Source organism: Eimeria necatrix, genomic scaffold (assembly GCF_000499385.1).
Source record: "Eimeria necatrix Houghton genomic scaffold, Enh_scaff68, whole genome shotgun sequence".
NCBI classification, from domain to species: Eukaryota; Apicomplexa; class Conoidasida; order Eucoccidiorida; family Eimeriidae; genus Eimeria; species Eimeria necatrix.
The window spans coordinates 31,206-42,219 of NW_013654515.1; the positions used below are offsets into that span (position 1 = coordinate 31,206).

General features: G+C 50.4%; 2 protein-coding genes across 2 annotated transcripts; both read right to left on the minus strand.

Annotated features, from left to right (window-relative positions):
- Nucleotides 1-222: 222 nt before the first annotated feature.
- Nucleotides 223-5,571, minus strand: ENH_00070660 (hypothetical protein, conserved; the record flags this gene model as incomplete). The annotated part of the gene is made up of 7 exons (XM_013582515.1): nt 223-746; nt 1,117-1,228; nt 1,516-1,691; nt 1,880-2,299; nt 2,511-2,833; nt 3,107-3,630; nt 4,531-5,571. The coding sequence occupies 7 exons, from the start codon at nt 5,569-5,571 to the stop codon at nt 223-225; spliced, it is 3,120 nt and encodes a 1,039-aa protein (XP_013437969.1).
- A 4,344-nt stretch (nt 5,572-9,915) lies between these two features.
- ENH_00070670 (hypothetical protein, conserved) lies at nt 9,916-10,734 on the minus strand (the record flags this gene model as incomplete). The annotated part of the gene is made up of 1 exon (XM_013582516.1): nt 9,916-10,734. The coding sequence occupies one exon, from the start codon at nt 10,732-10,734 to the stop codon at nt 9,916-9,918; it is 819 nt and encodes a 272-aa protein (XP_013437970.1).
- Nucleotides 10,735-11,014: the final 280 nt, after the last annotated feature.

An 11,014-nucleotide genomic window follows, 5' to 3' on the forward strand; every position in this document is an offset into this window, starting at 1 on the left:
CCGGCACTTTGGCCAACTTCTGCGACGCAGCTGCTAACATGCAAGCGGCAATACACTCGGTGCGCCATGCAGTTTCCACCAACGCCGCTCTCTGCTGAGCCTCCGAAAATGCATTTCCTCCGGCCGATGCGAAATAGGAGAGTATTAAAAGTCGCACAGTAAAACTTGCGTAATGGTGCAACAAGAAAACGGGAAGAAAAGCCCTTCAGCTCTCTTGCGCGGTCATTTACTTGTTGATGCGTCAGTTGGTTTGCTGTAGCTGGGCCCACTTCCCTGCCCATTGCTCAACCCCGTCTTTTTAGCTTTTACGTCTTCCCCTTGGGATGCTTGCTGACACTGCTGCTGTTGCGGGCGGCGAAACTGGCCTGCCTGTGACTCGCGGCGTGTGTATGGTGGTGACGACTGTTTGCCGTCGTTTTCTGTGTATACGCACCTGTCTCTACGGCACACCCAGGCTGCTGCAACAGTAATGTCATCTTCTTTACCGCCACTGAGCAGCCCTGCTAAGAACATTGCGTGCGCTGGTGAGGCCTGATGAGCCCCGGTAGAGCCATCGGGTGTCTGGACAGGTAGGGACTGTTTGTTACAGCACCGGCGAGCCTCCTTTGAGAATGGAGTTTGAGCGTCTCTGTCAAGAGACCGCCAATACGCTGCAAGGGCCAGGGCGCGAGCAACATCTTCGGGCGGAGTCGCAAGAGATGCATCGCCCAGAAGCGTCTGTGCCTCATGAGGGGAAACAGCAAGGCCTGAAAGCAAGATGCACACATGAAAAACACGCGAAAAAGAGCAATGGGGAAAGAAATAGACAGGAAAGTCGGGAATTCAGGCAATACAGTTTCAGCGATGAACGCCGTTTCGGAACAGAGAGAAACAAAAAAAACACCGAACTGCTGACGGCATGCACAGTATAGTATGAGCTCAATACACACTCCCCAATGCACTGCACTTTCAACAGGGAAATGTATATTATCCTTATCTCCTTAACAGTTGGCACGAAGCTTTACACGCTAAAGGCTAGGCCCAATAATCTGACACATGACTTGCCTGTTAGCGCGAGGGCTTCAAAATCAAACACATTGTCGAAGAGCCCATCAGTTCCAAGAATTATTAGGTCACCGTCTTGAACAGGGACACTAGTAGACTGTATTGCTGATGGCTCGTCGCCTATACGCCCTCCATCCCCTTGGTCATACTCCTGCTTGGCTATGCTCACCAGTCGGGTAAGGCCCTGCACGAAAATCCCGACAACACTAGGAGGCGAAGCTGAGAAAACGGAAAACAATTGGACCTGTTTTTTCTTGTTGCTGCCCGTCCCGTTCCCTGCTAATCGGTTCTCCTTGCCTGAAAGGCAATTCTCAACAGAGGGGAAGACCATGAAATACAGCGACAATGGAAACTTCCCCACACGTATGCTAGGAGGAGAGACTGACAAGCTGATTCATCTACAAATCAATGAATGACCGTGCCCTAAAAGAAGAAAGAAAAGCGGAGCAGCACACGGGAAATGAGGCCTACCCTCTGCAGAAGCTCATCCCACTCTTCCGGGGCCGGAAGGTGCGCGAACTGAAAAGGAACATTAAATCCATGCTGCATCTCCTTCACTTTCTTCACCAGACTTAGCTGGCCCAAAGAGCCCCGGACGCGTGGACGACGTAGAACCAGACTGCTACTGTCGCCCAAGTTCGCAAGGCCTAACAGATCATAAATTCTGGAACGCAAACCCTACATGTTTAAATTTGGTCAAGCTCCACATATCGGACAACTACTGACGTTCCCCCACGTATAAGCGCTCCTAAATGCCACGACAGGCATTCGAACAAGCTGCTCATGAAGACAATATTGTCACACTTCTCTCAAGCTCTGGTGTTCACAAGTTTACCAAAAATTCCAGTCTCTCCGTCAAGGACTCCAACGATTGCTGTACTGCTTCCAAAATTGCGTGCTTTGTGGTATGCTCGTGTTAAAGCTTCTTTCGCAACATCAGCTGGGTTGCAAGTTTGCCTTCCCGTTTGTGTGCCTGCCTGAGCTCCTCCGCCCGTGCCTTCTGTCTCGGCCTGCTTCGTCCTGCTCCTTTGCTCTGTCTGGATCTTGCCTATGGCCTCTTGAGTGCCTTGCATTAAATCTTGTGCATATTCTTGAGGGTTAATACCGGCCAGGTCCTCCCATTCCGACACGCCGTCCGCCACCCCAAAAGCGTTGTTCGAAGCATCTAAGAACCAAGCATCTTCACCGCCTCGGTAGCGCTTGTCGTCTCGAGGAATGCTGAATGCCCCTATCCATAGGCACAGGTCTGTGCGTGCTGATACCAAACGCACAAAAAAAAGACATGCACACGTTACACCACAGCAACGCGGCAGTTCGGTTGGGAGAAATATAGTTGCAAATGTTATGTAAAGAAGCATCATTATTTGATGCCACAAGAACATGGCATCCGTAGAGAGCCCTTACAAGCCTCTGAAGGCATTACATATTAATCTGAAGACCACCACGATCAATGAGTGAAGTCTGACCTGGTTCTTCGCTGTCCTGCTTCGGCTTCGCCTCCCTCTGCAAACGAAGTAAGTCCACCTCCGGGTGTCGCTTCGCTAAGGGGCCTCTGAGAAGCTGCACAAGAATTTCCGGGTACTCCCCAAGGCAGTCGCTCATCGCAACATATCTAGGGGCCCCCCTGTGACACCCTCCACCACTTGTGCTGTGTTTGTGATTTATTGCGCAGTGGCCGGACGCTGTTTCTTCTCTGCAGTTGCTACAACCCGACAGACACTGCACAAGCTGCTCTTCCTCAGCTTCAGCGGCGCTGGCCGCAGGACCCAAGCAAAGAGCCCCAAGGTCTCTGTTAAGGCACACAAGGAACAAAAAATCGGGCAGAGACACTTGGGTTCTATTGCCGGCAAAGCGCAAAGGGAGCGCTCACGCATGCAAAAAAGCGCATCACGATGTGAGACTACCTGCTTCGTTCACATTCACTCAAGCATATTTGTAACTACGTGGAGACCATGCTTTGCCTTTTCCCCTACTTCACGACCCATGTGTGCGTCGTTGTCATAACATGCATAAATTTATGTATGATGAACAGGCAGAAAAGGGCAACATCAGCACCGCGTACCTGTGCTGTGTGTGAGCCAGGTACTTCTGAATTGGGCAAGCCCTGACGGTTGGTGGGTCTGACCAACTACACGCACATACAGTTGAAATCACTGTTTTGCCTGGAACACCACGGTTGTTGTTCAGCATTGGCCGTGATGGGGCTGCTGTTGCTGTTGAAGACGCTGGCGAAGGTGTCATAGCTCCATCTGCAACTCCGGTTGTCCCAGCTGCACCTCCCGGACTTTCCTGTGGAGAGCGGATCCACCATCCCGCACCTGGAGCAGCTGCAGCCTGGTCAGCTGGAGGTCCTCTTTCCTCTCGCCTCCCCCGTACGTTGGAGCTGGGACTTGCCGTGGGGGGTAAACGATGGTGCGGCTGTCGGAGGTGCCCGTGGAGACCTCCTTCGGACCACTGGCTTTGCCTCCCATCATGGAACCCTGTGGGCTGTCCGTCGGGTGTCCCATCACATTCCGCGTTCATCACAACGTGCACAGAGGCTCGCCTTGGATTTTCGTCTCCTTTTGGGGTGACGACGGGCAGTAGCTGCACAAATAAACATCGGCAAAATTGAAGCACAGGCCAATAGCCACAGAAACCAAGCTGACAATCAAGGCACGTGCCAAAAAATACGTGTATGTTCATGCATATTCAGACTCAGTGAATTACTTGTTAGCAATCATTTAAAGAAGAAAATATGCTTAGATCCTACAATTAATACCCTAAACCTTCCTCTTTTTACTGCAGTGAATCAAGCCTGTCTGCTAAATGCATAGGCGACGGTTCCTGCAAGTATTCGAGTGGGAATACCCAAATTCATGTGTGGGAGTACGTGCAAATGAAGGTTGGCGCAAATTACCCGGAATATGCTGTTCGCACTACTACTACAGGAGCACACTACGAAGAAACCCATACTACTAGAGTGACCGTGGAAAACGTTATCAACGAAGTACACAGTTATAAAGAGAAAGCTATACACAGGGAGATTAAGGAATAAATGGCTCAGTGAAATACACAAGCAAACATAGCGGCAAACGAGAGAAATACAACGGTACATGCTGCGGAAAAGCACTGGTATGGTTCAAAGGAAGGTGAACACGAAAAATAAGACGCCAAGTGCTCCCATCGACACGGGGACGGAGAAGCAGGCACGCCGCGACAAACTCAATAATGCAAGTACATGAAACAGGCCAACAGAAACTAGCAGACACGAAGGCGAAGCAAGCGAACAGAGCAACAAACCGACGACGACAGTCAGTTAAAGCAAGAAAGAGTCATTCAGCAAGCAAAAAGAGCAAGCGTTCAACAGCATACAGAAGAACGCAAACGAAAAGACAGACAGACAGAAAGACGCATAGGCACACGCAGAAGAGTCACGACTGCAGTGGACCCACTTCTGGATAGAAATGCAGCTGCAAACTACCTCGAACAAATGATCAAACTCACCTTGATTCCAGAGAGTGGCGGGCTGTTCTTATCCCGGGATGCGTGGTCTCCTCGAGTGCCCCTAATGCTTGGGCCACCTAAGGGTGGAAATATGCATGAAGACAGCCTTCCTACTTGGGAAGGGACCTTCACAACCATTGCATGGTCGGGGAGAGACCCGAGGGTCCAGAGCTTTTTGCGGAGAAGATCGTCGCAGTCTCCTCCACATGCCCCTCCTGCAGGTCCTGTACCTTTCCGCCTGTGCGGGTTGTGGTCCTGGTCTTCTTCCTGCCCATGATGTTGGGTTTTCCTGCTCCGGCCGTTCTTCATTGGCATGCGAGTGTCTCCATCCATGTGAAAGGGCTGGAAAAGTGGGTTCCTACCACTGGCCCTGACGCTCCTGGTTCCTGCGGATGCTCCACTCGCTGCATGCGCTGCTGGAAAGTATGCTGAATACTCCATTCTCCCGGGGCACGACGTCGAACGCACAACGCGGCCTGGGGCCCTTTGGTAATATCTGATAGATCCAGAGAGGGCAAAACATGACCAACGGTTCCTCGGATGCCCCAGTGTGGACCCCGATAGGGCGGGAGGTGTGCTGCTTCCAGTGACACTGCCTCTCCCGTTACTGTTGTCGCTGCTTCCTCCGCGCTCTGAAGAAAGGCACTTCGGATGCGCGGGACTAAAGTTCCGTTCTCCTTGATGCTGAGCCGCTCGCGCGACAGAACGAGCTCCGTTCTGGCAGCAAGCAGCCTCTTTTGAGCCTCCATGTTGGTCCACTGGCCCGCAAGGAGACTCCTGGCATCGAGCCCGGACACTGGACCACCAGAGGCGCTGCAAGAAACTCATCATGTGACGAGCATGCGGTCCATGAGTTCCCGGGAGTCCCTGTACCTCCTGCAGCAGTCGTATGGACTGCAAGGACCCAGGAGGCGCCCCCGACCCCGACTCACTGTGGTACGAAGCAGACGCAGCAGAAGAGGCAACAGTGCTGCTAATGCTGCCATTCCGGCTGCTGCTCCTCGGACAATGATTCTGAGGAGATACTTGGGTGTCCTTCATGGGTAGACCTTGCTCTGTGCTAGCGCTGTTGCAAGTTGATAAGGAGAGTTGGTCCGACCTGCCACCACTCCTATCCTCCTTCTGCTTCACACGAACTTGTAAAGTGGCCTGTGGGCCCCAGCCTGTCCCATGGGATGCCCCGTATTCAACAGTATCAGCAGACATCGTGGCACTAATGCATCATGACGCCCACGGCGCTCTTCCGGACACCCCTCTTCGGAAGTGGCGGCAGGCCGATAGTCGTGGTGTTAGGTCTCAAATAAGGGGATGCGCGCACCTCCGCTGGTCTCTGTCTGCTTCTTCGGTAGCTGAGACGCGCGAAGGAGAAGCAGCGGGCTACCTCCACCGTGCTCTCAACATGCGGAGGCTACAAGAGAGTGTACCGGAGATCACGGCATTCGGCTTTCTATGTCATCCACAGATACGGCTTTCCCCTCTAGAGACTCTCAAGAGTACATTGACCACGGAAGGAAGCACAGAAAAGCCTGAGAGCACTCGGAGTTGAAACGATGATGACGGTGGCCACGGACCGCGGGAGTCCTGCGCCACAGACAGGAAGCGCAGCGGTGCTTCAAGTCTCTTGCTCAAATCAAAGAGTTAAATTGAGAAAAAAACGGAATTCTCCGAAGAGGGAGCGAAAAAACACCATTAGAAACGTGCTTCTGCACAATCGCGCCACTGTGCGCTTTTTGCGGCTGGCGCTGCGCTCAGATGGCCGCAATTGCAGCCGCAAATGGCGACTTTTGCACAAGTATGCTTTCTATTAGGTACGTGAAACAAAATTACGTGCAATGGAAGAAAGAAGGCCCATATAATACAGATATATTTGGCCCGCTCAACCCCCTTGTGAAATGCTGGAGTATGGCAGCGGTTAGACTGGCCGCTGGTCTGCCGCTGCATGCACACCGGTCAGCTCGTTGAAGAGCAAATGTTCAACTTATTGCTCACTTGAACGCTAACATAAGAGGAATTTTGCATTTTTCATATCTATTCCATAGCAAGAAAGAAGCTGCAGGCTGAGCCTCCTGTGTGTGTGCAGCTGCAGGTGATCGACAGACGAGGGTGGCAGCAGAAGCGCTGTGTGCTAGGTGAGGTTGAAATTAACACGGGATAAACGACAGCACGGAAGAGACAAAAATGAGAGATGTCCAATCTTATAATAAAGGCACGTTTAGTAGCCTAGTGCTGGAAAATGTGGATTGTCGCTGCACCAGCAGGGTGGACTGTCGTCGCCTGCGTAAGGTCGCATTAGTTTTCGCAATAGCCTTCTTGTAAGCATTTTAAGGTACTGTGAAATATTGCAGAGCGGAAGCATTGTACGATAGTAGAGTAGGAGCCATGGCTTACACGTTGAAGAAAAGCTGATAACCTTGCCGCCGTCGATACTACGGACAATAGGCTTCACTTATTAAGTCTTTTGGCTGCCCAAAAATTCGTCGTAGATACGGGATAAGCAAACTGCAAGATAGCAGTGCAATTGTTGCAATGAGACAAGCAGCTTCATGGTGCGCCAATGGGTTCCGCGCGCTTGAATGCAGCACGATCTCACTTGCTCTCTGCAGCTTTGTATGCAGCAGTTCAGTGAACCATCCTGTTTTACAGCCGAAACTCGGGGATAAAATATAGGTAGGAGACACCTCCAGCACCTCTAACCACGACATATCGCACTAACTGTATCGTGGCTTGGGTCAGAATGTACGAAACAGAAGTTTTTGATAGTCAGTACTACGGTACAAACTTCATTGCGATACGAAGCACACAAGCACCTCACCATTATTCAAACATTTTGCACTTATTGGCCGACTAAGGACATTGAACGATATGCCCTAAAGGACCATAATAGGATGCGCAAATGAACCCTGACTTTTAGCCCATTGTAGATACCTTGGGAGGGAATCAAAGCGTCAAGCCACATGGAGAATCCTACGTCACTTCGGTGAGAGTGAGGATCAGTACTTGACTGCAAATGAATACGGCGAAATGCATATGGCGAACTGCTGTTTGCTCAAATGGAAAATTCAACGGCGTTTCTCTTATCCTCCTTTCCACAGCATTTGGCAAATCTGTATCTGTAGTTCTAACGGAGTTGGCGTTTATACTGTTCTTCATTTAGCAACAACCCACAAAAGAGGTTTCGTTGGCCCTGGCTAATAGGGTTGCTACTCCTCCTGAGCGTGCTTGTAGTCATCAGACCATAACACGATTTCCCCCCCGCTTCTTCTGTGTTTTGTGAAACATCTGGAGAAGTAGGACAACGTCGTTTCGTAAAGTGTTTCGAACTGAATTGGTTCCTCTATCGAAAAACAGTAGTGCTTAGTGAGCTGCTGATATAATTAATAGCCACAGTACCCGTTGTCGCTCCACCAATGGCATACAGCTTGTGCTTGCCTTAGGTTATGGTGAAAGATCAATAACTGATGGGCATCGCTAGCAGTAAACAAGAGAAGGGCGGAGGCAGCATAAATGCTCAAGGGATGGGGCCGGAGAAAGCTGTTCCGGCGGTCAACAACACATGAAATCTCATCCGGGTTTAGTTATATGGGAACTGGAAAGCCCGTGGCGCAGCAGAGTGGGGAGCCTTAGCACGGCAGTTTCTAACCAGTGGAAACTTATCCTACCGTACCGCTATTTGTCGGTTGTTTGCAAGAAGGAAAATTCTCTTCACAGCAGAGATTCACTGATTCCCTCATACGAAGTGGAAAAAGCGGTTTTGCTCCCCGCCACCAGCTGTTTTGGGTAATTAGAAAACAGTAGGCGTTGACGCAAATGAAAAACGAAACTGTCCTCAGTGCAGTTGCTCCATTTACCTCTTGAGTGTCTCCAAAGAGACCAAGGTGAACGGGTGCCTGTGTGATGCCACACGTAATTGAACCTTGACAATATGTACTGTGACGCACATACATCAAACTGAAAAGGAGTATTCTTTGGAGCACGAGCAGTATGGAAACACCGGCACCAGCCCTCAACCCTTTTATAGCACAATATAAAGCGTGTCCTATTTTCGTCGTTGCCGAAAGTATATTCCTAACCTGTTTTATTCCATCCACAAAAGAGCATAGCTTGAACAGTGCCTGATCACTACTTCACTGAAGCGATCAACAGCATGTGGATGCCAAACAACTCATCCCGAATACTAAAGCTGCATAAGCGACTACCCAATTTGTTCACCCTACTGCAAGGTTGCCTTAGAAACCCCAGCCATATGTTAAAATAGCATTCTGTTCCTGTTCACTACCTGCAATCTTAGAAACCACTTCCAGGAACTTCTGCAGTGAAACGCTTGATAGAGCACAACTTCAGCTTCATGTTCTTCGTAAAAAAGTCCCTAGGGGGGACGGCGTCAGATTGACGAGTGTAGGTGCTGCCATGAGACTCAGGGATATGTAGCTTGACTTGCCTACGAAGAAAACTCCACTACTACTTTATCTGCACAAAAAATTCTTTGCCCCAACAGGACAGAGTCTTAAAACCATTTTTAATAGTGCCACGTTGCATTCGCGTCCTCCAGTCTACCTTTCGCACCAAAAAACTCTCTCTCACTCATATTGCATCCAGCATCGGGACTCCAACTTAAAATTAACATGAAGGTAGCTGCTCTCGCCAAAATTTGCCTCAGCTGTGCGGGTGAGGCATACATTCTTGATGGCCACCGTGTAAGGCGTCTTGCGCACAACGGTAGGCTTTCACATTCCTGCCTCGTTGTGGAGGAAACATGCAAAGCCCTCCCTGCAACTGAGAGAAACTCGCTCAGCTGCGGAGACTATATACGCTCACGAATCACACCTGGAAACTGCACGAGTGAGGAGCCTTTTGCTCCATTCCCTGAACGTCTCAAACGCGTTGAAGAACGTGACGAATGCTTGTAGAATAAAACTACGAGTTTACCGCTTATGGACGCCGTCTGTATGCCCCCACAAAAAAGGAACAGTGCACTTCTCTAAAAGTACGAGGAAAAAAATATCGTCTTCTCATCTCTGTTCTTTCCATCTGTACCAGAATGTTCGGGTGCAGCACTGCATTTGTGCCAGTCGCCCTCATTGGCCACTCAAATGTGTTCCCTGCTCCCACGTTTATTGCCTCATTCGGGCCTTCACTCTGCAACGTTTCCCGTCTTCCTATATTGAAGCGAAATGCTGTGCTCATCGGAGAGGAGGATGATCTCCAGAAAATGAGCAACTTAAAACAACAATTCGAAAATTTGCGCTTGCGAACTTCAGTAGATCCCCTTAGGTTGCTGGCACGCCTAGAAGCTCTGCAGCAGAGAGGCAAAAGATTAGCCAGCAAAACAGATTCACCACGAGATAGCATACACGGTTTCAGGAACGCCCGAAAGTTCCCTTTCGACTACCCTTCCTGGGATAAGTCTTCGTGGGACACTTGAACAGTGCACCTGCACAGCTCCTCCACTTGCTTCCCTGCGTTTTGTTTTTTAAGGTCACCCTCAATAGCGCGCAAGGACCCCACAGCACGTCTCCTGTTACTCCAAGGAGTTCCAGATATCGAAAGAAGCAAAGGACCCTGTTCTAATTGTCCTTTATACAGTACCACCGTATAATGGTGAGCCCCAGTGCCCGGTGGAGGGTGTATATCTGCATAGTCTCCTCCTGCCCCGTTCCCTTCGAAGCGGAATGTGGAGGGGATGGAAACATTCGTCTTCACTCCGTGAACCCAAAAGCGAGCCGTCTCATCTACAAATACGGCAGTCGCTGTGTCCGTCGCTGACGTCTTCCCCGTCACTTCTACGATAGGAGACGTTCTGTAGCCCTCGGAAAATGACACACTGCAACTGACTGAACCTCTGTGAGACGAATGCTCTGAAAGCGAAGACGCTCCATTATGTGCCTCCAAGAAAATCATGTCACGGTGGCCGTCGGCTTCTTCTCCATATTGTGAAGTAGGCCACGCAAATTCCGCTCCTTCTTCCTCAAATGCCTCTGTCTCTGTTTCCGCTGTCTCGATTCCTGACAGCGGCGCTGCTGACGGTTGCAAATGCACGTAGTCAAAAGACCCGTGTGGCACCTTGTGGTGGCGTAAGTCCCTCAAACGCGTGGCCCTACTGAGCTGCACTGCTCCTGCCGACGGCGAGCGATCGCACGCGATAGTTAGGCACAAAGCCAGGACTCTCGCTAGCTGGAATCTTTTAATGTCCTTTGAGAAACTCATTTCAGCAACTCACTAGAAAGAAGAACAGAGAGCAAAGGGGCAGTTGGCTGTTGTGGTCCAGCTAGGGAAGAGTGACCTGTGAAATGGGTGGTCCTCTGCCTCGTCTGGTGCAAGCAAAGCCGCACAACTGAAGGCAGAACCTTTCAACAGGGCTTGGATTTAAAAGCAAAGTCTCAGAAGCAGCACTGTCGAAAAGTGAAGCCAGGCCAGAAAACTCAACAGCCACAGCAAAATCGACGGTGGGTTAGTTGGGAGAGTGGGCTGCGGTCTGGTCAGTCCT